Source organism: Peromyscus californicus, unplaced genomic scaffold, assembly GCF_007827085.1.
Source record: "Peromyscus californicus insignis strain IS unplaced genomic scaffold, ASM782708v3 Scaffold_7__1_contigs__length_154581171, whole genome shotgun sequence".
Taxonomy (NCBI): domain Eukaryota; kingdom Metazoa; phylum Chordata; class Mammalia; order Rodentia; family Cricetidae; genus Peromyscus; species Peromyscus californicus.
Genome location: NW_026294595.1, coordinates 104,516,165 through 104,542,477, shown reverse-complemented (window position 1 = coordinate 104,542,477; position 26,313 = coordinate 104,516,165). Strand labels below are relative to the sequence as shown.

The window sequence follows — 26,313 nt, the reverse complement described above, 5'->3', positions numbered from 1 at the left end:
AGAGCTGAGTACCAGCATGTATGCATTCACTGTCTCTGCTCCTGACTGTGGGTGTGATGTGATCATCTGCTTCAATCTCTGGCCACCCTGAAGTTCTCACTCCGTGAACTTCCTCCTTTTAAGTTTCTTTTCTCAGGGTATTTTATCATAGCAACAGAAAAGAAACTGAGACACAAATTGGTACCAAGTGGGGCCAATGCTGTGGCAAACCTGACCTGGTGGTTCTTAGGCCTTTGAGACTGTTTTATGGGACAAAAGTGGAAGAATTGGAGACTTTGGACTAGAAAGCTCTCAAGTACTAAAAGCAAAATGAGCTGTTCTGATGGGAGCTTAGAAGACCAAAATCCCAAGAAATGCAGATATTGGCCCATCTCATGAGTTCTGAGGGGACAAACGACTCTATCTGGAACTAGGCTAGGTGCCTTTCATGTGATATTTTGGCCAAGAGTCTGGCTTCATTCTGTCCATATCCTAAGAAGCTGAAGGAAGCTCAATGTAAAGACCATGTGCTCATTTGTTTGGCAGAGGAAAGGTGTGTGAGCAAGCTTTAAGTTTCGGGTAAAGAATGTGTAGACAGCAAAATGCTGTAATTGTCAGAGAGAAGAGCCATTAACAGAAACTTGTGCTGCACTGGAACCATAGTAAAGGTGTCCCCATCCGAGGCTCCAAACCAAGCGGCTGGCAGTATTGTCAACTGTTTGTTTTTTTTTCTTTCAAGATTGATTGATTGATTGATTGATTGATTGATTGATTTTTTGTTACAGATGGTTGTGAGACACCACCATGTGGTTGCTGGGAATCGAACTCAGGACCTCTGGAAGAACAGTCAGTGATCTTAACCTCTGAGCCATCTCTCCAGCCCCGATTTATTTATTTATTATGTATACAGTGTTCTATTTGCATGTATGTCTGCACACCAGAAGAGGGAGAGATCTCATTACAGATGGTTGTGAGTCACCACGTGGGTGCTGGGAATTGAACTCAGGACCTCTGGAAGAACAGCCAGTGTTCTTAACCTCTGAGCCATCTCTCTCTCCAGCCATCAACTGGTTTTGAAGGCATGAAAAACACAAGACTGAAGGAGTCACTGAGAGCAGCTGAGGCCAGGTAATCTCTGGCAGGGTCAGAATCCCTGGAAAGAGGTCCTGAGAGGCCATTTGTGTGCAATTATGAAAGCGAAGCAATGAAGACCCCCAGGATACTGGAGATGGATTGTGGGATGTCAGCCAAGGCAAGCTGTAAAAATGAATGGGGACCAATTGGAGAGGCCACAGAGCTGAAGGGGTGTGGCTACCCATATATACCTTGGGATATCAGCCAATTTTATCCCAGCCTTGGACACTAGTAGAGAGCTTCAGAGTTCGGTATTTGCTGGACTGGGTTTAGGTCTTGCTTTGGCATGACCATTTGCTGTTATGCCCAGATTCTTCCCTTATGGGAGAAAAAAATATTTATTCTATGCCATTCTAGGTTGGTCACTTAAGACTTTAGACTTTTAAAGCACTGAAATTGTTAAAAGACTATGTGTGTGTGTGTGTGTGGGGGGGGGTGTTATGAGGTGCCTTAGTAGGTCTTTACCTGTTCTGTGTGCCCTGACAGGCATATGTACATGTGTGCACCCCCACATGCATACACACACACACAATCACAGAAGATCTTTAAAGACTATGGAGACTTTTCAAGTTGGACTGAATGCATTTTACAGTTTAGTGTTGTGTCAAGTTGACAAGGGGTAGAGTTGGGGTCAGTGTAGACTTGCATCCCTGTGAGGGATTTTCTTGGTTAACAGATGTGGAAAGACTCTGCGGACTAGTGATCCTGGACTTAGGTGGAGAAAACCAGAGTTTTTGCATGCATACATCCATTGTTCCGTTTTCCCTTTGTAGATGCCCTCAGCTGCGTGAAGCTCTCGCATCTTGACTTTCAACCTTTCAAGTTTAAACTAAGTCAGAATAGCCTTTCCCCCTTCAGGTGTGGCCCGTCCCATGCCCTAAGTAGCCCTGGCTAGCCTGGAACTTGTTTCAAATTTAAAGTCAGAATAGCCTTTCCCCCTTCAGTTGTGCCCCGCCCCATCCCCTAAGTAGCCCTGGCTAGCCTGGAACTTGTTATACACATGAGATTGGATCAAACCCAGAGATCCCGCCTGTCTCCCTGGTGCTGCGGTGAAAGGTGTGCACCCCCACAACCTGCTAAGTTGCTTCTGTTCGGGTTATTTAACAAAGTGCCAAACAAGTAACTATGACATGGGGTAGTTTAGATCTCTCCCCCAAAGGTCTAAAGGACACACCTCTAGTCCTTGGAGCACAGTGCTTTCCTACTTTGTTCCAGGTGTCTAATGCTTCATGTTAGCCATGCCCACACATGTGCCACAACCTCCTCTTTCCTTTTTAAATACTGCCCGAACTCCAGTGTCAAGGATACAAGATTGGGAAAGAATGCTCATGGAAGAGAAAGGGCATCATGTTTTTCCTGTAAACAAAGGCTTTCTCAGTCCTTTTAGTCATCCTATTACATGGTTCTTTACTACTTTGTGGGTGAGAAAGTGAAGTCAGAGAGAAGTGACCCGAGGTTAAAGGGCTAGTAAACAGCACGCTCATCTGTAGCCCTTTAATCCTGCCAGGTGAGTCAGAGCTAAAGAAACCCCTGGCTATTCTCCCTCCCTCTCACTGCACATTTCACACCTACTCAACTAACTACAAGGGGATATGACAAAATGCATTTATTGGAAGTTTACAAATAATATATAGCCTCTTGGAAAGTTAGACAAAAACCAGGTCTAGTGGTGCATGCCTCTTAAAAAAAATCTTAACACTCATATACATAAAATAAAAATAAATCTTAGGGCACACACACACAGAAACACAAACATAACCCACTAAACTTGTGGGTTACCCTCAAGTGCCAGCTCACTACCAGGCTCAAGGAGAGAAGACTCCCTTGCTTTGTCCCTGTATCCAGGGTCTGGAACGGAGTTTACACCGTCCAAGTTTGTATCAGAAGTCTTTTCCTCTAACACGTATCCCGGTGTCCTGATTCTTTCCTTTTGTGTTTTCCTTTTGTTTTTGTTGTTTCTTGCAGGACTCACAGATCTCCTTGGGAAAGACCCACAATGGTAGGTTGCATGTCAAACATTAATCTTTATTAGACAGGTGAGCTTCAACAGTGCTGCACAGTGCCAGCTCAGCTTTCCAGACTCTACTAGAATCCCAAAGCTTACTCTTAAGGGAAAGGTACTACAGTGTTGAGGACGAACGCCATGCTGGCCCAGTGTTCAGCTCTTGTTTTGTCTTTGCTTGCTGACGGTAGCCATCAGTACTTCCACGTCACGTGGAAAGACAGAGGTGCATCAAGGCTCTTATTTGTCCCAGCTGGCAAGCTTTTCATTATTACTTTAATTGGTCTGTCGAGGGCAGGTCAGCAAGTCTAGCTCGCCCAAGGTGCCACAGGGCTCTAACCCTAACCCCAATAACAATGCTGTGGCCTTTCCACTCATCCAAACCAGCAGCAACAAAATCACAAAACACTCATTTGCAAATAGCATATGGCTTTTAGACCCCATCAAATAACTTTATTCACACAAACGTCCCTTAATTTACAAAGCTTCAGTCATTCATACACAATAGGGGGATCCACAGTGTTCAAAGAACTTAAATATAATGTATCATACCAACCCAAGTAAGCCAAGTACAAAAAATATTCATATAAAGTTGTTCACACATAGGTCCTATATTACCAGCTTCTGTGCAAAAAAAAAAAAAAAAAAAAGGAAAATTAGATTAACTAGTATTGAAACTAACCTTGTGCCTGGCTTTAATCTCCCTCAAAACCAAGTCTGACCCACATGAGCATTAAGAATAACTGAAATATCCTCCGGTTTTGATGGTAAGTAGCCTTTGGGATGCAATTAAAAAAAAAAAAAAATCCCCTAAGTAGGTTTCCTTCTTCCTATGATCTCACTTGGATTTAAAAAAAAAAAAAAAAAAAAAAAAAAAAGGCTCACTCCTGGTACTCCCCTCAATCCGAGGGGCCCCTAGGCAACCAATGGCAGTAGATGTGTCCCTCAGAGATGGCTGTGGATGCTGACATCAGCCAATGCTATAGAACACCTACTGGGCTCCCCTCCCAGAGCATGTTTCCAGACAAGGCTCCTTTCCCTCAAAGTCAACCCTATGCTGACCTGAAGGCTATATGACAAACTCAGAATCAGCAAAGGCAGAGGCATCAGCTTCCAGAGTCTGCTGGCCTGGAGAGCTGAATAACCAAGCTTAGCCAATTCTGAGGTAGACTCCCAGCAGCTGTCTGGAGCTGCCAGACGGGGAGAAAAGAACCCAGTCAAGGGTAGGGATAACCCAAAGACCCACCTAGAGTTGAGCCACTAGTGCCCCCAGATGTGGAAGGCGGGGCAAACGAGCAAGAGACGAGGTGGGAAGAGCTCACGTGAGGTGAGCAGGGTTGAGGGGGGCAACGGAATAAGGCAGGGCAGTAACGTTCCCTCCTTGGAGGATAGCAGTTAGACTCTTGCTCTTCCCAAGTTTGCAAACGATACCTAAAGGTTAAAACCCACATACAATCCATCCTTTTATGCTGTCTTCGAACACAGTAAACAGCTAATAGCATAAAGATTCCCACAATGTTCTTTTCCTGTTCTTGGAAAAAGATTCACACAAAAACAATATAACCTTATTGCTGCAAACACTGGTTTTCTAAAATAGTGATATGTTAGAGAGCTGAAAATCTTGGAGGAAGGAATGACGGAGGTGGGACTGTTGGGGCAAGAAGGCTCTGAAGAGGACAGGGAGTGGTCTTAGCACCACGGGGTTAGGAAGCCAGGGAGTCAAGGGCCTCTGGGCTCACTCCAGGCATCGATCCGCCTTCTCTACCACCGGAGTCACCACTGGCAGTGCCACAGGGAGGCCAGGCCCTACCCAGAGTCAGATCTTCACCTAGAGTGGGCGCACTTTTCCTCCAGCTGTAAACAGGGTATTTCTTTAAGTAAACATTAAAACATCCCTCAGGCAGCCAAAGGGCAAAGCCTACAAGGTGGGACTGGAGTTCCTACTCCCCGCCCAATGCCCTAGAGCTAGGTGAGGCTGAAGCCTGACCCTTAGTCTCCTATGACCAGAAGGGGGTTAGCTGGAGCCAGTTTCCATGGTACAGTCGGTGTCTTCCTGGCTAGAGGTATGAACAGGGAGGGACAAAGGCAGTGTGCATATGTGGGCAGCAGCATTTGGTCCTGGTCTAGAGCTGCTGGAAGGGCCACAGAGGCAAGAGGGAGGTGTGTCTGGCTACAGCCCACAGGAGGTGGGTGGGGGCTCAGAGTTTTCCGTCCCCTGTGGCTATATACAGGTGGGAGAGTATGAGTACAAGTGACGAATGGACACAGAGAAGACAGCCACCTGCTTCTGGCAGAGTCTGGACAGAGGAGGACAATGGAATAAGGCACTATGATCTGTCCTTCACTCACAGGGAGCTGAGCTCTGAGCGCACAGAGAACTCAGGCCAGGACAGTCTCCCAACAGGCAATCCTCACACCCAAGAAAAGGGACCAATGTTAGAAGTTCTGCAACTTCTAGAATGTGGACAGATCTAACGAACCTGGAGGCACGTGAGATGATGCCCCACAGAGCTACTGGCAGGTCTGCAACCCATAGAGAGGCAGAGGGGAATAAGAGAGGACAAGGATGCTGATCCCTAAGAGAGACAGAGAGCCAGGCTTTGGGAAGACTACAGAGCCCACCGGGGGCTGACTCACTGGCCATAGCACAGCAAGCGTGTCACCAGGCCAGCTTCCATCTGGCTGGTAGGTGATAGCATAGACTGCAAGAGAGGGAGGGGGGACAAAACAAAAAACAACAACAACAAAACAACAACAACAACAAAACCAGGAACAGGCACTTGGGGCTCAAGACCTGGCTCTCATCTGAGCCAGCGATAGAGGTGCAACCATCAGGCCAGAACCAGCTGGGAGCATGGAAGATAAGGTGCAGGGAAGCAGGCTACCCCTCACCAGGCTACCCAACCGCAACCTATGGGGGCTACTTTGACACCAAGAAAGTACGGTGGGAAAGCACTGTAACCCAAGTCTTGATTGTAGAGAGCTAAGAGACGGGGAAGAGAAAGAGAAAGGTAGGTAGACTAGTGATTTGCTAGGAACCCAGAGCAGGACTACGGCAGGAAGTGTGGGGTCCTGAGCTCAGAGGCTGCTTTTCCCATCTGCTCAGGCACAAAGAGACAGCAGCACCCAGGGGAAGGAGGGGCGTGGAACAGAAATGGAATGGACTTTGCAATTAGGGGATGCTGCTGCTCCCACCCTCCCAGTGCTACTCTGATTAGGCTCAGGAGGCTGCTTACAAAGTCACTCAAGGAGACAAGATGCTATCACAGTACAGCACAAGGTAAGGGCCTACATTACCACCTGCAGCCATGTACCCACAGGAACAGCAGCTGACCTCTGGCCAAGAGGAGGAAGAAACTTTGGTGCTGAGTTGCCTGAGAGAAGGCTGGAAAATGCAAGTGGACAGAGCTGATCAGGGTTCGGTGTTGTGATGGCCTTCCCCACACTACAGGACCAAGGGACAGCTGCTGGAAGAAAAGCTCTCCTTGGCCTCTCACTTCCCTAACCATCCTATGCTAGTTTAGGAAGATAAACAAGAATGAACAGATAGATACCTTCCTTCCTTGTCCAGAGACCCCATCTCATGTGACCAGAACAGGGTGAACAATCTGGAAAAGTTTTGGAGCAACCGAAGGTGCGTCCAAGTTGAGGGATGCACCAGAGAGAATGACAGGGTCCATGAAGCAGCTGGAGGGAAGGTATCTTCCCTTAGGAGGCTGTAAGAACACTGCAGGGAGTTAAGAGTGAAAGGCTATGCAAACAGACAGCAGAGTCATGGGGATCTAGGTTGGGATGCTTTAAGACGGCTAGCTGCTCTATGGGCCCTCTAGTAGCCACATGGGCATCCCTGTCTGCCTCATACCTCCCTATTCAAGGCAGGTCCTTTCTCTTCTCATTAGACAACAGTTACAAAGAGGGTGATCACCTAACACAAAGTCCCTGGGGGTAAGAGAGATGGCGCTTGACAGTATCACCCGGTGGTGAGTGACACCATGGATCCTGATACACAGGGCACACCTTTCACTGTGAGGAAAGTGAAATGATGGCAGCAGCCAGTTGAGGGTACTCTGCAATGGTCAAAACTGGGGCTAGGTAGTCTCTATGACGGGCTGGACTTGCAGCACACTGGGAAGATAATCTAGGAGGCAAAATCCAGGGAAAAAGGTATTGGCCTCAGAGCAGTGGCCAGAGGCCAAGGAAGACCAAGTGACGAGGGTCGGCACAACAGTCCTAATAGAAGTTAGGCTTGTGCAAGTGGGGTGGGGGTGGGGTCTTTATCCCCAAGTGATGGGATGATCACTCTCGGTCTCCTTCCTCAGGGACCCCGCTTAGAAAGGGCAGAAGGAAGCAATTCCAGCTACAGTGAGTCCTGGTGTGGCCTGGGGCTCTCAAGAACTTAAAGAGAACCAAACCCATGGTTTAGGTCTTCTTTAGAGTCCTTCTGGCCAAACCCTGGTCTTCCTCTTCTGAGAGCTTCTTCATCTCTGATCCTGACTGAGGCCTGAGGGCTGGCCAGGACCAGCCCATCCAAGGAGTCCAAGAGCTCCCACGTCTGGTAGGGAGGGAACTCGGAGGCTGCTTCCTTGTATCTTCGTATCCCTTTCCAGGAGAAACACCGAAACTCGGGGTAGATAGAACTTTTTTGGGAAGTGGGATGCTAGAGCAAAACTGAAAGATGTGTAAGAAAGAAAACAGAACATGAAAGATAAAACTAAAATTGTTTCCTAACTTAAGAAATTAACGGACTAACGGTGAATATATGCATAAGCTTTGCCCACATTCAATGTTCTTAAAAACAAAACAAAAACTCAAACAATACAAAGGTGCCTGTCCAGAGTGTAGCCTTCTGCTCTTCAGAAGTCTTGATGGTTTAATGTTTAAAATAATAATTATTATTATAACAAAGGAAAAAGAAAAGGGTAGCGTGGGAAACCCAAGCCAAAGCTTCACATTGTGGGAGGTCCAGCTGTCAGGAGATCGCCACCACCTGTACCCTCTGCCATCCTGTCCGAGACATGATGAGACTGTGGGTCCCGAAGGATCGACCTGGAAGACAGAAGGTAGGCAAAAGTGGACATTGGATCAGTGGGTGAGGGTACAGGGCCAGCACCCAAACCAAACTGACCCTGAAGCTGTGTGAGCTGGGTTTTCTAAGTACTTGATGTGGAGTAAGCTGAGCCACTAACTCTTGCCATCTGGAAAGACACACTCTCATTTCTCGGGTAAGGAAACTGATGTGGTCAAAGTCACAATGACTAAGGGCAGACCCTGGAAGAGGGAACTTAGGCATACTGGCTCCATCAGCAATCTGATCACAAATCCTCTACCTTCTTCCCACTCCAGCATCCCTGTACTCTATAGGACCTATTCCAGATAGAAGTTCCCAACAGACCCTGATGGTCTTGGTTCTGTTTAGCCTTTCTTCTCCACTCTCATCCCTAACTACTGGCATAAGCCTCACAGCAACCCTTGTAAGATTTCGCTGTCCTTTACAAATGGGAAAATGGTACTCAGCATCTGAGAACCTACACTAAGTTAGCCAGCAAGTTTTAAAGAGACCACATTTACCCTCTCCTCCCAGGTCAGTTGGACTCAGAAAGGTCTCCCAGAAGCAAGTGAATAGGACCCATTCTGCCCACAGCATCATCTACTGGGGCTATGACTGAGTGTTCTGGAGACAAAACAGTCTTAGTAAACAGGCTCTCAGCTGGCTGTGTGCAAATTCAAGCCCTTTGTTCTTTGGTCTCATAATCTACACCTATGTCATAAGATGTTTTGAAGATTACATAAATTCAGTTATTCATGGCTTAATGATATAAGAAAGTAGAGCTGCTTGAACATGACAGTATTTATGGGACCACCATTGTACATTGTCCGCTGTTGCCTGAAACATCATTTTGTGTTACTGTATTACTTAGAAGAATGCCTGGTCTTGTGAGCACTGGCTGCTATTTGGGAACTGCTTTGGTGCCAGGCCTCAGGAATAAGACAAGAAGCTGCCCTTCAAGGAAACCTAGCACACAAAAGCCAATAGAGATTAGTATTGGGTCAGCTCCATATTCTGAGCCACTTAATCACATAGCTAAGTATAGCTTTGTCTTAGGCAAGGCAGGTCATCCGGGCAGCGATGTTCTACTAAAGTTTTCAAGGTGCACAGTTTCACCCAATGACTGGCCCAAACAAGCCCTTCCCTGTATGCTTGCAACCCTTCAGTGGCTTCCTTGCTCCATGGACACACCGAGCTCATTGTCTGCAGCTTGACAAGTATGTCCTGGTCCCAGCCCAGTGTGTACCCTCTCCACTGGAGCTGCGGTCAGTACAGCCAGATGACAATGGTCCCATAAGACTCATGTCTTACAGGTGGCCTAGCTCAATCACAAAAGTGACACCAGAGTGGACCTGTCTGCCTCTGTCTCTTCCTCTAAAGTCTTCCATCTCTTTTGGGCTCTGAGTAGAATGAGTATAAAGTATAGGGCCTACAGAAGCTTCGGACGTATCCAATGTGTGCATTTCCTTGGCCTGTGTCTCCAGCTAGACTCTGAATGTACCTTCAGCCATTCAGCCATCACAAGCAATTGTAGGCACCACGGGAAAGGCATCTCCCAACCTGCTGGAGGATGGGAAGCAGCTGGGAAAGATGCTTTCAGAATGTCAGGTCTGCTGAGAGCTAGAGCCTGATAGCTCACTTCTAGAAACCTAGCTATCACCTCTAACTCTAAACATGAGAAAGAATTCACAAACAAAGATGTTCAATTATGGGAAATTACTTCCAATGTCCCAAACTAGAGACTAAATAAATGTTATAGTGAAGAATGAGAGATGGGTGGCATTTGTGCATCAGTGGGAAGCCTGTTAATGAGTCAAGTGGAATACATAAGTTACAAAGCTGTGTGGTAGAAAGCAGGAATATGGTTTGTCTCTATAGCTTAGGGTGGAGGTTAAAGTCCTTACAAGGTAACAGGTGAAAACTTGGGGTGTTTGGATGGATGAGGCCTTTGGGAGGTAATTAGGATTACATAAGTCATTTGGGTGGGATCCCATGATTAAGCTCTGATGTTCTTTTAAGAGGGAGATCCTTGGGGCTGGAGAGATGACTCAGTGGTTAAGAACATTGGTTGCTCTTCCAGAGGACCTGGGTTTGAGTACCAGTACACACAAGCAACTATAATTCCAGTTTCATAGGATCCTATGCTCTTTTCTGACCGCCATGGAAACTAGACATGCACATGATGCACATACATACATGCAGGCAAAGCAGTCATACACATGAAATAAAATGAGTAAATCTAAAAAAAAAAAAAAAACAAAAAAAAAAAAAAACAAAAGAGGGAAAGCCTACACACATACTGAAATACAGACAGACAGACAGACAGACAGACACACACACACACACACACACACACACACACACAGACTTCTGGATACATGATGCCCTGTGTTGCCTCAAAAAACAGTCAGCAAGAAGGGCCATCCTTAGATGTGGACCTTTGGCTTAGGACCAAAACCAAGAATCACCTTTTTTCCTTACGTTTAACTATTATTAAAAAAACAAACAAAACGGATACATAAAAACCAGAATGCACCAAAATTAACCAGACCCAACATCTCTACATAAAAGCATGCACTCTGCAAAGAGGTTAGGTGTAGAGCAAGGGAAGCATCTCCCAAGGAAGGGGAAATAGAATACAGAGTTACTGACAGATTGGGGGAGAGGGGTGGAATGGGAGGATTAAACTGAAGGGAGGAGGGAAGGGAAGAGAGGAATATGGAAGGAACTATGGGAGGGACAACTAACACTGAGGACCACTGGAGGGGGTCATATGGAGACTGACTACTGTAGAAGCATCTTATAATATATACATATAAGAAAGAAATCTAAATGGAGTCAAACAATGGAGGAGAAATGCCCTCCCTATGTAGTTTTCTCCACCAAGCAAAACTTCCGGTGCCAGGAATGGGTTAAAGGGGCCCCATGGAAAGCCCCCAACAACTCAGGATACTGTGAAGGATCCTGGTTGCTTTCTACCAGCTGATGGTACAGCCCTACTGCTGCAAACAACACTTACATATCTCCTTGAACACGGGGAAGCCAACCTGGTACCTAAGCAGAGCCTTCACCCCTATTGACAAGTGTTCATGGTACTGGAAGGTACTCTGCATGCTACCGGAGGAGAAAGGGAACCGCACACCCAGCTACAAACCCTGTGATCTACCATGGTAACCTGCCTGCAATTGGAACAAACACTGTGGGAACAACCAACCACTATCTGAATGGATTAAAGACCCACTCCATGCGATGGAACCCATGCCTGACACTGCTTGGGTGGCCAAGAACCTGAGACTGGAGAAGCAGGTCACAGGCCTAGAGGAAAACCAAATACCAAATTTTTCTGCTAAAGAAACACAGCAATAAAATGACTCCTATCAACTTTCTGCTACGCCTATAGACTGGTGTCTTGTTCAGCCATCAGAGAAGCTTTCTCTTACAGTAGATGGGAACCAACGAAGGGACCACAATTGGGTCGTACACAGACAATGAAAGATCTCATTCTTTGTGGACAAGGAGGTGGAAAGATTTTAAGAGCCAGCAGATATGGATGACACCAAGGAAACAAGGCCTTCCATGAGAGGGGGGACCAGACAGAGCCTCCATCCCTAACCAAGAAGCTAGCTTCAGTTGGCAAAGGCTTGCCAAAGGAAACCTAGTTTTTTCCAATGGAGTTCGAGTATATAAACTACACCTAGGGGCACCCCCGCCTCCCATGCCCAACAGTAGATGGCAAACACAAAACAAACTCAATGGTATTTTTGGAGATTTTTTTTTCTTTTTACCTTACTGGTCTTTTGCACATTATGGTTTCTGATTTTGTGTTTTTATGTGTTTTGTGTGTTGAGTGTCTCTCTCTGTATGTATGAGTTTCTCCTGGTTTTTTGTTTTGGATTAAATTCTGGTTTGTTTTTTTTTTAATTTGTCTGTTTCCTCCTAAAGAGAGAAAGAAAAAATGAATGGAGTTCAGTGGGTGAAGAGGTGGGGAGGATCTGGGAGAAGCTGGGAAAGGGGAAACCATGATCAGAACATATTAAATGGGAAAAAAAATGTTTTCAATTCAAAAATCAAAAACAAACAAAACCAGCATGCACCAAAATTAACCAGACCCGAAGTCTACACATAAGGAGCATGAACTCTGGAGAGAAAACTCAGATCTCTGAGGCCTACTGCTTCACTGGATGCTTCTGCTCCCCTACGAGTAACAGGATTAAAGATTCCCCAAAAGGTCCGCTTGAGGACTTCTTCCCAGTTTGGAACTTGGCTTCTCTCGAATACTCCCTGATGACCTGGCAGCCATTCCAGCCTCAGGTGGCTTTTCCCTGTTGCTTTCTGCCTGTGTTTTCAGTAGATGAGCAGGTGAAACATAAGACAGGCACACTTTTCCAGGGAAGCCACAGCACATGCTTACAGGAGGATGGAGGAGGCACTTTTTACTGCCTCAACAAGAACAGTAAAGACGATCTGGTTTGGAGTCAGAGCAGCTAGCCCATTACTAATGCTTGTTAGACGATGACCATTAGAGCCTTGGTGGGCTCTTGCCAGCTTCCACCTCCTAGTCACAATCATGACCCTTGCCTCCCTCCCTTCCCGTTTTTTGGAAATACAGACAGTGCGATTTACACTTTGAGGTCTGCTGTGAGAGTGGGAACTCCAGTAAACTGCCAGCAGTCCATCTGGTTCACTCATACTCACCCATTCACTACTAGGCTGGCAGAGTGGACACTCCAACTGCCATACTGTCCAATGGTCATTTTGGCTGAGGGCATCAGACCTAGAACTTAACTTTTTTTGTTTTATTGAAACAGGATCTCATTCTGGCTTAGACTCAGGTTGGTCTCTAAGTCAAGGCAATCCGCCCACCTTAGCCTCCCTGAGTGCTGGGATTACAAGCCCGAGTCATCATGACTAGCCTGGAGTTCACTTCTCAAGGCTTAATTCAGGACTATCTTCTATCTTCCATACGGGGTGAGAGAATGAACAGTGGTGGACAGCAGCCCTGAGCTCTGTTCAGAGGGCATAAATCTGCCATAATGGTCCCAAAAACAAGCCTCTCGCCTCAGCCTCTCAAGTACTTACTAGGACTGCAGGCATCTGCTACCATGTCCAGCGTCCCAACAGTCATTTTGTTAGAGCAAACTTACAACTTGGTCTCTCTCTAGTGAGCCTTCTCTTGGGGTGAGAGCCTCCTTGTCTTAGGCTTTAGCACCCACTCTTCTACGTCCTTCCTCATCTGGCTGTCATCTAGCCTTCCAGGTCCCCCTCCGGACCTCCTCCCACAAGGTATGTCCAAAGAACAGTCTTCGCAAGGCCTCTGCTTTGTGGTGAGCGGCCAGGCCCGACAGCCTCTACTCCCCACACTGCCGGCCTCAACCTCACTATCATTAGACTAGTCTGCCGAGTCCTCAGGGCTATCACATACCACGCGGTGCTGCAGGCTACAATGAGTTCATAGACTGAATGACTGACAGAAACTCTCAAATTAGTATGCTAAAAACTAACTTATGAACTCAGATACATCCAACAGGACAGCATTTTAAGGGAAAAATATGGTTGTAAGAACTTCTGTGACTAAGCTCCTAGCCTACTGCCCAGTACTTATACACACCCACAGCGATCATCTGAGCAGCCAGTACATGGAGGAAGAAAGTTCATTCCTACCTATGGAGGATGGGCCACTTCTCCACACTCTGACATCTGGTGAGGGACAGAGCTGGGACTGTGCCTGACCCTGACGCCTGGGCCACTTTGGAACTAAGCTGAACCATTCCTCGGCTCTCTCACCATCAGAGCTGGCCAGGAGAAATGACGCATATGGAGACCATGAATTTTCTGACGTTTAGACAGTCTCCTGGTTATAGAAAGAGGCTCCCGGCTCTACTTTTTCTTCCCAACTTCTCAGCAGGAGGAATTCCCTCCAAGGGAAAGCAAATTCCACACAATGCTCATGTTGAGAGGGCTCCTGAAACCCAGGTGTGACAAAGCCGAGAGACAGTTGGCTCCAGACTGTCCCTGGAGTTACATCACACATAGTACATGGCTCGTGTCAGGAGCAGAGTCAGAACCTGGCAACTATCTATCTATAAGATGGCAAGTAAATAAATAGTAATTAGGTTTTTTAGATGGCTTTACTCCTCAAAGGTGGCAAGCAGCTCAGGAGGTAATAATGGAGTTCTGGCAGTGCTAGAGGACTGACTCCACACTCCTAATTCACAATGTCAGAAGGGGTGGCTGTGGACAGATGGCAGCTCTCAAAGGAAACGAGCAGTATCCACTAGGACCCAGGAGGCTCACACTCACATCTTCTACATCCCACGCACCCACTTTGTGCAGAGGAATCTGCCCTCATGGCTTCTCTGAAAGGCACGATACCTCTGGGCTGTAAGAGCACAGGCAAGTCTTAGGCAGATTCCCAGGTGGAAGCCTAGCCAGACGTAGCAGGAAGAACTCCATCTCTACATGGTGGAAGAGGAGAGAGGAGAGGCCTGGCTTCGGGTACCACATTTTTCCTTTAGAGACTTCACTTGTTCCCCAAGTGCTCAATGAAGAACTTAACAACAGAGAAGGGATTTTTAATCCAATGCTCTTCTACTCTCAGGAATGCAGCATGGAGTCTAAATCCCTGAAAGGCCTCAAATTCTCACAGTGTACGTCATCTACAGTTTTCTGGTAGACTATCTCACTACTCAGATTGTGAGATGCATCCATGACACAATGTCCAGTGAAAGCCAGGAGCCTGGCTTATGCAGGCAAAAACTAACCAGAGGGAGCCTATGAATGCCAAGAGGAACTGCCCAGGGCTCTGGAGGTAGGCACAGGTAAACAGTGTGTGTGGCTGATGGCAGGGAAGCAGGTCAATGAGAAAGGGCGAGCAGCCCCACCTCAGCATACCACAGCCTTGGCTTTTCTCTGCAGTCTTCAAACGGAACCTGGGACCCTTCTTAATGGGCACACCACCGTGGAGAGACCTGGCTCTACCTCCTATCACCTGAAGCTGGATCCACAGCTAACGTACCCCTAAGAAACACAGTTCTGAAGCACTGCTGCCAGGCCCAATGGCCGTCAGGGCAGGACTTGGTGAGAGAAAGGACAGGAGCAGAATTTAAAGCCAGGGTCGCATGTTGTTGAAAACACAGCAGTTTTTCCTGTTCTCTGACAGAAAGCTCCAAGGGGCAGTGAGCGAGCCGATGGCAACTGCACACAGGAAGCTCTTGTACCTGGAGACCTGCTCATAAGATGGCAACGGTCACGTCCCCGCATTACTGACAATGCTATTTCAAGCCATCTGACTCCTTAAAGTGTGCGGCCGAAATTAATAGTATTAAAAAGTTCACCAAATGGACACCAAGAAGAATCCCTGGCCAAGATGGAAGAGTCTAGATTTAAAAGGCTCCATGGTGACCTGATAGGCAGAGCTGCCCGCTGAGTCATCCTGAATGTGCTGGAGAACTTGGACCCATTGAGATCTCTGATCTGACCTTGACTAAGTCAATAGGTCTTGGGGCTGGGGCTGGGGCTGGGGCTGGGGCTGGGGCTTTTCCTTGGGCACTTTAGCTAGTGAGCAGGTCCTGGATGAAATAAGATAGAAAGAAACAGGTTTTGTTCCTAGAAACAGCTCTGATAAAATCAACATTAGATAGGTAGATACCATAACAAATACCCTGCCTCAAGCTTTTGAAGGGAGGGGCTGAAATAAAAGCTGCCAATTGCCTCAGTTAGGCCCCACAGAACCAGGTTCAACTGAGCTGCTATGATTAGCAGAGAAAGGGCTCCAGGGAAAAGTCAGGGATCCTGGGATTTCCCCAAAGGACACTTTCCCACCAGGAGGAAGTCATCTAAGTCCTTGTTACTAAAGGCAAGGTCACTCTTCCATGTGGTGACAGGACAATTTGTGGTTATAAAGGAAAGCCTCAAGGCCAGAATGGTATAGGCAAAAAGACTGCATGGTCTTCTGGTCCAGCTCAAAGCTGAGCATGCCAAGGGAAATCCTTGGGGGTCTTTCTAAGGAGTCTGTGGCTTTCTTAGGGGAAAGAAGGGCTCCTCTACACATTATTAGGGAGAGAGAAATGATACTCGGTGGTCAGCTTATGAAGGTTTGGCAAAAAGAAAATACCACGATTTTGGTAAAATGTGGCATTGCCACTGCTGAATTCTTTGCTTGCTGAACTTCAGTGGAGACCACTGTGGGCACCATCCTGCATTTCACACAGGGAAACTACCCAGAGAAAAGAGAGGAGCTGCCCAGAGCCACTGACACAGTAAGTGGAGTGTGGCTTAAATGAAGATCCCATAGCGAGTCCCTCAATGTCACTACTGTGGAAGCAAGGCTTCCACGCTTCGCTATGGTCAGGGAACTGCGTAGTTCATGCTCTCTACAGAGGCACCTGCCAGGTGTGCTTCTGTAGCTCCTTCCCAGGTCTGACCCACCCTTCTAAAGCCTACAGGCACTGTTCCACCCACTCTCCAGCCCCACCTTCTTTGCAAGATCAAGTTCATCTTCTTCGGACTGACAGAGCCCCCGGCAGCTCAGAGATATCTGACCTTTGCATGAGGCAACCTAGGCTAAGCTCTTCTCACATATTCCTGTGCTGACAATGCTCACTTTGAGTTCTGCTCAGGATGCCCTTCTCCAAGTGCATCTAGACATGGGAGTCCCAAACGTTGCTGTCACTTATCTCAACAAGACTCTTTTCTCTGAGCTGCTACTGGCCTTAAGACGCCCTGGACCCCCCAGGGTTGCCTACTTTGGGGCTCAATGGAGGAGGGCCTGGGCTGGGGCTCCAGCCCTTGAGCTAGTGCTTGTCACTCACATAGCTAAATCACTTCCTCTCTGGGAAGGAAGTGAGAACATGGAGAAGGGGCAGCAATATCAACCGCACAGGATTAAACAAGATTAACAGCACGAGTACTGAGTCTGGCAAGCTCAGCAAGTTGAGGAAGTAGGGTTCCCTTTCACATCCCACGTATGTTTCCCAATGACGACGACGAAGCCAGCTTGTCCCAGGCCTGCATATGCTCACATGTGCAGAGAGAAAGGACCTAAGGGTTCCTGGGTTCTACTGCCAAGACCTGCCTTTCCTTTGTACCACGGATCGTTCAAACCAACCTGTGAAAGGATACTGAAAGACAGAGCCTCTTCTCCACCAGCCAGAGGTCCAGTTAAGGCTATGGAGGCGCCCCTAAGCTTGATAATTGTCCTCAGGTCCTAAAGACAGATGAGAGGACTGTGACAGTGGCTTGAAGCTCTCTAGCTGATCAATCAGAATTATAATCTAGTTAGTAGGAAACTCCTTGCTATGGCTGTCTTCAGTTCTTGCCACAGTTAAATTAGGAATCACCTTCCAACACAGCCCCACTCACCCAAGGTCAAAGAATGGGGTTGCAGAAGACTTCCGTTAGTCTTCCTGCAGCATCAACCCCCAGCTCTACGAGCAGGTGGGCAAGTGGAGTTCTGGTTTTCTGTAACGGGGATGGAGCTGTGTGTTCTCCAAAGGCTTTTTATACCACAGTAGAATGAACCTAGGCCCTGAGATGGTCCAGGGAGGGAGGAGGACGTCTGGACTGTGTCAGTGGTGACAGCTGCACTTCACGTTAGGTACTTGGCTTAAACCCCAGAACAAGTTTCATAAAGGTAAAAAGTCACCCTGTTGTTGTCTGGGTGTGGTATTTTCACACCCATTTCTGCTGCCCCATGCAAACTGAGAGTTCCTTCCAACATTCACCAGATCCAAACAGGCAATCTGGTTACTAACAACAAATGAGTGCTTACTTGGGACTTCCAGTTTTCTTTATGTCTGGTACAAGGGGCTGGGTCCCGCTGGCAGTGTCTGAGCAATCTGCCAAGATCTCAGCATACTCCTACTCCACGCCTGAGATTTGTCCTAGACTCCAGCCTTCTAGAAGGGCATGTCTTTGGCATGTCCAAAAAAAAAAAAAAAAGGGAGAAAAGGAAAAGCAAAGGGGTGCTGTATCTGCTGTATCTGTCTGGTTGCTAAGGGTGTCCCTTTCCCAGAGAATGGAGAGAGATACAGAATCAACCAGCTGCCTCACATCGTTTTGGTAATTTTACTCACTGGACAATTTGATAAACACTAAAATCCAACATGATATAGCCAGTCTGTTTCCCTCATCACTGCTATAGCACCAGGCTTCTGAATTCAGAAAACAAACTAAAAAAATCCAGCCATCATTCACAAGACTCCTTCCCCCAGCATCAAATCAAGATTTGTTTTGTAGCCGGAAAACAAGCATTTCTATCTTCCTTACTATGCCTTACGGGGTACCTGGGTGGCTCTAATACATTCTTCTCAAGTCCCTAGACATCATTTTCTTTAACAAAGAAACAAAATACAGAATTCTTTCTGACCTGTTTATGTTGCAGGCTGAGTTACAGCTTTCCCCTGGTACCTCTTACTGAAAGTGAAATTCCGTTAAAGTTGGGAAATTCACTGCAGTGTTTTATAGTATTGATTTATTTTAAACTTGCTTGGCATTTTTAAGACCTGCCATGCCTCTGAGCCCTAGAAATGCTGAAAGGGATCTCTATTTCCTCTGATTTGGAGTATCATGAGGTATCAGGTGAATGAAGAGGGGCAGGCAACTTATCTGCTCTTCCCACTTTGTCAAGACAAATCTTAGGCACTCTCCTCAGGCCTGAATCCATGCATCAGCACTTGGGAATCCCACCCTTCCTCTCACAACAGAGTAGTCCTGAGTGAACAAGGCCTCCTCCGCACATACCCAGTGATCTCCTTGCAGCTCAACTATGATAAGATATTCCCAAACTCCCTCAAGAACCAGCCCTAAATATTTCTCCACAAAGGCTTCCCTGCTCTCCAGAGCCATCATCTGTAACTAAACTGCAAGCTCTCAGGAGACAATGCTGACTTCCAAATGACCAATGCCACCAATGGGTACCTGCTTGCCAGGTTCTAAGATGGCTCCCCTACCAAACCTGACTTGGCCCCAGAATTTTCCAACACAGGGTCCCAGGCAGCCCCACCCACGAGAGCAGACAAAATGATGGCATCCAAAGCTTTAGTCAGGATCTGAGAAAGTTGGGAGGATCTGCAACTGCGAATTACGGCAACATTCCTCTTCTGCTTTGGGTCCTCATCTACCTGAAATTTCTGGCTGACTTTTGGGAATAGGCTTCAGCCAGGACTCTTTTCTCAAGCTGCTGCTGCTGCACTACTTAAATGAGAACACCCCTTGGTTATATGGGTGTCTCTATCCTGAGTCTGCCTCCCCTGCCAAAGGGCAGTGTCAGAGTAACCCAAAGAAATCTGGACACAGGCAGACATCACCCAACACAATGGCTGTTGTCCTGCTGTGGTATGCACAGCCAAGAGGAGCTGTGTCTGTGGAGGAACTATGTATGCAGGCCTCTGAGGGCAGAGCTTTCTGGAAGGGAACTCATGGCCTGCTTTCAAAGCATGAGCCACACAAATGTGGTTTTCAAGAGACTGCAGAAGGCAGACTGGAAGGGATGGAAGCTCTGACCACATACACATTGTATCAAACTCTGACTCTTCGTGCACTGCTCTCTCGTACAGAATGAGGACAAACACATAACTAAACAGATGATGTAGAACAGTAAGTACATAACAACATGAAGTCCATGAATAAGTTAACTCAGGGATAGAGATGAAGAAGAGCAAGGGTCACTGGCCCCAACTCACAGGCCTCCCAAAACAGGCTTCTTTGATAACATGAAGTTATTACTTTGGTCAGTGGGAGTGTCTTCATGTCCCTAGGGTTCCAAGAGATGAGAGTCGGAAGAAAGCTAAACCTTTAGGCAGCTTTGCTGGCAGCTGGATGATTATCAGAGTCCCTCAGATTTACCCAAGGGATGCGATCTCTGCTGGGTGGCATCAAGGATGCCAGAGAGAGCTGAGAGTATGAGCAGCATCTGGGCCTTGCTACCAACAGCCCCAGGGCAGGCCTGTTCCTTCCAGATGTTTGCACATCCATCCAGCTTGCAGGAACAGAGGACCCCTGGGTGGGTACACAACCCATTACAGAACTGACAGCTCAGCTTCCTAAAGTCTGAGAGCAGGAGCCATCCATCAAGAGGTGGCAACAAGGATGCCCCAGGAAGCTGCCTGGACCTGATAACCAGCTTTCCCCATTTGTGAAGGAAAACTCCAAAACACCTAGAAAGATAAGGCCCTAAGGACATGTGTGTGCACTGGTCCCTAAGCCAAAGTCATCACAGTCAAAGGCAAATTCTATTTCCTGGGACAAGAAAGAACCAAAGATGGCATCTTCCCCCAAAGTTCTCTCTTGGCACAGCTCTGTGAAGTGCTAGTGAGACCCGGTTAAGATACAGCACTGACCCCTACTCTAGAGACAGGGACTCAAAAGAAGTTAAGACAGAAAAGACAAGTTCTAAGTCTGTCTGAACCACCCTCCCAAAATTGTGAATCCATAGATCCCCTGTAGCCAAGTGATCATTCTACTAAATGCCTCATTCTTACGGATGCAATAATCTACTTCAGGCCACAGAGTGGCAAGTTCCTCCTCCTGCCCCCACCCCACAGGCTGTGTGTGTGTGTGTGTGTGTGTGTGTGTGTGTGTGTGTGTGTGTGTGTGTGTGTCCCTGTCCAATTCAATGCTTCAGAGACTAAGGCTAAAATCAGCTTCTGGGACAGAAATCAAAGGCCTTGGTCCTTTAGCAACCACACCTTTCCTTGAGGCCTGGCTTGGACCAGAATATTAAATCTCATAGAAGAAACTACCTCCCATGGGAAACCTACTAAGTTCTCTTACCCTTGCCTGCACTTCAGAATACTTAGAGCTAGACAGCCAAAGTCAGGCTGGACCATGCTAAATTATTCACTGGATTCAACTATGACTATATCTTAAGACTTGAGTTAAAATCTAGAGTCCACACCTTATTAGATCTATGACCTTCAACAACAAAAACCAGGTTTAGTTCTTTGATGTTAAGCAACCACTAAGACCTCATATGGAGTGAAGAATATTTTCTATGACCTCATCCCTCCACAGATACCTCAGGTCATATCAACATCTGATTTCCTTCAGCAGGCTTTAGCGGTCCATTCCAAATATGTCACCCAAGAGCTCGGCTTCAAAACGCCCTAATAATAGAAATCTGTGTATTGGACCACAAGCTTGGTTATTAATACAAGGCCCTCATATCACAACACCCTCTCTGGGAAAGTATGGGTTATGGCACCAGAAACATCAGTTTGGCTGGCTTCCTGCTTGGGATAAGGCTGTGGCTGATACGATTCACTAAAATTACTCTCTTCTAAAAGTGACAAATAAGAGAAAGATAGGCCTTATTGAGTACTTGTTAAATACAGATATGCCTTTCTAGAACAATCAACAGGACAAGTTGGCTTTGTTTAAAGGCAAATCACCCAATGTTCTTACAGAAGAAAGCTACTAAGCACGTGCCTCCACCTCGGCTAAGCACACACCTAAAGCCTAACTGAAACAATTAGTTTGGGGCACTTCTACAACCCCTATAAAATATGCATGGTTAATTCCGTTTTGTGAGTAATAAAACCAAGGCCCAAAGTGGTGAAATACTCTGCCTGCTGATCACATAGCCAATAAACCACAGAAATAAGACTCAATCCCTACACTGTTTATAGCCCATTATCTCTCCATACGAATTCTACCTTTCCAGCCCCAAGTGCAATTTCTCCCTCTTCTCATTGTTACAAAACAGCAACAATACCTACTCATTCAGCACTTACCTAAATGTTATTCAATTGAGTTTTTCATGTTGGTATTGGACCAGGTATGCTCAAATTCCCCAGCCATGACAAGTCTAACAGAAAGGTACCTAGAAGTCAGGGAATTTAAGTTCTGCCCCTTCATTTGGGACAATCTTCAAATGAATCCCTGTCTCTGTAGGGTTCTGACTACCACCTGCTTCTCAGATCCTCTTCACAGCAAATTCCTCAGAAAGAGCCGTCCGTATTACTGCTTCTCAACCCGCCATCTAGTTTGGGAATTTAGGAAGCTCTACTTTTCCTAACGACAATAGGACGCATTTGCATTTTCCATTTTCATTCTCCCTTAGAATACAATGGAGTTTTCCAGAACTGACATGATGAGTTGTCTGTACCATGTTATAATGCAGAACCAATGAGATGATTAAGGTAAGAATTAAACAGACTTGCAAAAACAATGCTAGTTACCTTTTAGTTTTTGAAAAGAGTTATTTTTCATAAAATATAATTAAGACAATATTTAACTGGTATATTGTAATTAACCATCTGAAGAGAGCACTGAAAAATGTTTCTTGGGGCTGGAGAGGGAGCTCAGTAGTTAAGTGGCTTGCTGCTCTTCCCAAGGACCTGAGTTTGGGTCCTAGGACCAGGTCAGGTGGCTCACATAGCTTCAAGGGCCCAGCACCCTCTTCTGGATTACAAAATGCTTAACTAATCCACTTGATGATTCCTTGTTTTCTTTCGTACATACATCCTCCTTTCCTAGCTCACTATTCATTTTTCAGATCAGTAATAATACTTGTTCCCCCACTCCAAAGTCTTCAAGATGTCTTCCCTCAACTATTAGCATGTGGTCAGAGGGCACTGTGTGTGTGTGTGGGGGGGGGGGGGGGGGCGGCACCCTGATCTTGTCTGTCTAAAAGACCCTACCTATATACAACACTTAGCCTTTCCTAACAGGAGATCTGTGTTCACTCACAGTCTCTTTTCACAATGAAATAGAAACTTTGAAAGTGCAAAGCTTTGGTTTTGCCCACTATTGTATCATTTATGTTTAAAACGGTATCTAGCAAAATGTTTCCCAATAATACTGAAATTAGTCTGGCAATGGGAAGGGAAACTAGGTCGAAGGCCCTTTCTAACTCTCGCCTCTGATTCTCTAGCTAGGCAGCTCCAGCTCATCTGACCACGTCCTGAAGCCTGAGGCACCAGTCACACAAAGTGTTCTGCTAGGACAGGGCGAACAGGCCAGGCAAATGAGTCACAACAAAAGGAACCGAAGAGCTTGGGACATGCACCCAAAAACAAGTCCCTAACCTTTCCCCCTCCTCTCAAGGGCATTTATTTCTTTTAGATGAAGTCGCTTCTCTTTAGCTATAACTTTGCCCTGGAAATCAGTACAAATCTCATGTGCTGATCCAAATAAGGGCCCAGATCTCAGTTAATTGAGACAATCCCATAATCCTAACCTAAATTCAGGTCCTTTTCCCAATGACAACCTTTCTCTTATACAAGGAAAATCTGAATCCTAAGAGGTCTTTTTGAAATGCAGAGGCCAAGATGGAAATGGAAAGCTATGGTAGGAATACAATCAAAGCACTAGCCAGCCCACTCCACGGAGAACAAGACAGGTGCAGGCTGCTCAGCTCGGTACAAGTCATCTCCTGCAGAGGCACGGAGCTACAGAGAAGCCAGGCCCCGTGCCTGCTGGCCCATCGCTGTGACCATGAAACCAGCACTACCCCACCACTGCATCTCAAGACATCAGCAAACTCTAAGTACAGCTTATTTCTACCTGTCATCTCAGTAATCCAGGAAAAGGGGGCAGGTGAATTCAGATAAGCTATACATGCCCTTAATTTAATAGGAAATGGAATAAATGACTTACAGTATGTGTAATATCTAGCATATATGGTGGCCAATTTCCAATATCCTGTCTTGTCCACACCTCAGACTAACTCAGATCTAGTCTTAACTGTTCTGGGTAGAAAAATCAAACATCTCTGGATACTGTGTTCTGTATTTCAGCTGATCCGTCCTCTTTCCTCTCTATATTATCTATATTCCACACTAAAAAACCAAATTGGTCTATTAAGTCCTCCAGCATCAGGTTCCATGTGGCTAGAACTGGATACATGATCAGCAAAAACACAGTTTGGACAGAGTTCGGCTCTGAAAACTGTATTCCTTTCAGCACCATTTTACAGGGAGAATTTATTACTTGATAATAAGAAAAGGTGTTTCTAAAAATCTTGGGAGATTCTGCCTTATATAATTTCATCTTAAAGATTTCACTTCTCATTTTGTACTTAAATAATCTGACCTATCTCCACTCACCAAGACTTAGGGGCCAGTCTGCATCAACAAGACTTACTTCTTCCTGGCCCTGCATTTTCTCTGCAACTCCAGAGTCCAACCCAGTACAGGACACACAGCCAGCCCAGCGAGTGTGTATGCACAATAACAAGAAAGCACTCACCTAGTTTAAAAACACCCAAGACGTTCAGCCCTGGAGTTTAAGCAGCACATGTGACCTGGTCCATTCGGGTTTCAAGTTCAAAAGCATCAGGTCGGTCCTGTGGGTTAGCAGCTAACATGTCTTTCAAGAGCTGCTTCACCCCCTCAGACATGGAAGTCCTACGTTTCTGGGGGATATGCAACTCCATCTTTGGGTTTTCTAGCAGCGCCTCACCAACAGGGACGATCTCAGTCCCCTGTTTAATGTAGGTCCCCAGGAGCTCCTTCTTGGTTTCAGAGTCAATAAAAGTAATTCTTTCTATCATTGCCCAGATGATAATGCCCAGGGCAAAGATGTCCGCCTTGGCTGTATAGTGTCCCTCCCAGACTTCGGGAGCCATGTAGAAGTCTGAGCCACAAGCTGAGGACAGCCAGTATTTATTCACATTCACATTTTTGTTATCTTGATTGCCCTCTTTGCCTCGAGGTGCCAGCCCTGCACAGACCTTGCTCAGTCCAAAGTCTGCCACCTTGAGGATGGGGGTGCCAGACCGCTCTGTGATGAGGATGTTGTCTGGCTTTAGGTCCCTGTGCACGATGTGGTTTTTGTGCAGGAAGGCAATGGCGCTTGTAAGCTGTAGCATGAAGCTTTTGTTGGTGGCGGGGTCTGGTCTCCGGGACAGGACATACTGATTGAGGTCTCCACCTTCACAGTACTCCATGACAAACCAGAGATAGCAGGGCTCCTCAGCATAGCCCAGGATCCTTTCTCCTAAACCAAAGGACAGGAAAGAGCTTGAGTGGACATTCACATCACTAGATTAAAGAAAGAAGACGGTGATAAATAACTGTGCCAAGAGTACCTACACAACTGGCACCAAGCAAATTCTATGCACACAGTCCACTTCTACCCATAGAGAACAAGTCAAGGTATGGCAAAGGCATTAGGGCCTGGTGTCGAGCACCGAGGGTTTGAATTTAAGAACCTAAGCTTACTGCCATCTAGTTGGCTTGGAGGCCATTTTGTTTATTTATATTTTTCGAACTGGTGTACAAGTCTATCCATTCTTTGTAGGGCTGCTGGAATGATGAGCATAAAAAGCATACAAAAAAGCTTTGTAAAGTGTGTGCTGTTTCTGCTATTCCCATTTAGTTACTGGCCCAGCTTCCACAACTGACTTCTAATACAGGCACGTGTTCTTTGCTCTCTTCTTTCCTGATGGGCTTAAGCAGTCTTATGAACACAAACACAATGACATTACAATTTTATTTTAGATGTACACTCCAATCCATGCTAGTTCACCACATGCCTAGTCCAAGAGAGGTCTGCTTCATGCCTCTGGCTCTATGAAGCATGGTTGTACAGGCCTCTGACAGTAATTATCCCAAGTGGAATGTTGGCAATAAGGTCACCTTCTATGGAAGATCAGCACACATGCAACAACTCCAGGCAGAGATGAAAAAGACGATGGGCACCGGGACAAGTGGACCAGGAAGGTTTAGATAAATGGGAGACAGAGGTAGGAAAGCTGAGCCTGATGAACAGTGAGATCTGAAGCAGAAGCAGAAGGCAGTGCTGGGTTGTGTGGGTTCAAAACCAGGAACGCTGGTGACTGGCACTTCCATGTCAATCAAAGCAACTGATGAAACACCGAGTCCTTATGGGAAAGCTACTGGGTGATAAATGCCCTATCAGCTAAGTCCAAGAAGGCAGATGTCTTATTTTGAGAAATAGAAAGATAGATACTGTGTGTGTGGACTCACACCTTTTATCCCAGCACTTGGGAGGCAGAAGCAGGCAGCTCTCTAGGAGTCTGAAGCCAGCCTGGCCTACATAGGAAGTTCCAGGACAGCCAAGGGCTACAAAGTTGAGACCTTGTATCAAAACAAAACAAAAAAAGGAGGAAGGAAGACACACAGACTACAGACTGACTGGCCATTTGTTAAGTGAGTCAAGACTTGAAAACTGGTCCCTTGGCTCAGAG

At 46.5% G+C, this 26,313-nt stretch overlaps 1 protein-coding gene across 2 annotated transcripts in view; it reads right to left on the bottom strand.

Annotated features, from left to right (window-relative positions):
- Positions 1–3,542: 3,542 nt before the first annotated feature.
- Stk35 (serine/threonine kinase 35) overlaps positions 3,543–26,313 on the bottom strand; it is a 36,050-nt gene continuing 13,279 nt past the window's right edge. The window contains exons 3-4 of one of the 2 annotated variants that reach the window (XM_052722827.1): positions 24,351–25,100; positions 3,543–8,161 (exon numbers count right to left, since the gene is read on the bottom strand). In XM_052722827.1, coding sequence (XP_052578787.1) covers positions 24,388–25,100 — 713 coding nt within the window. In that variant the 3' untranslated portion in view covers positions 3,543–8,161; positions 24,351–24,387. The remainder of the gene's footprint in view (positions 8,162–24,350; positions 25,101–26,313) is intronic. The other variant, XM_052722828.1, reaches the window with a different exon arrangement.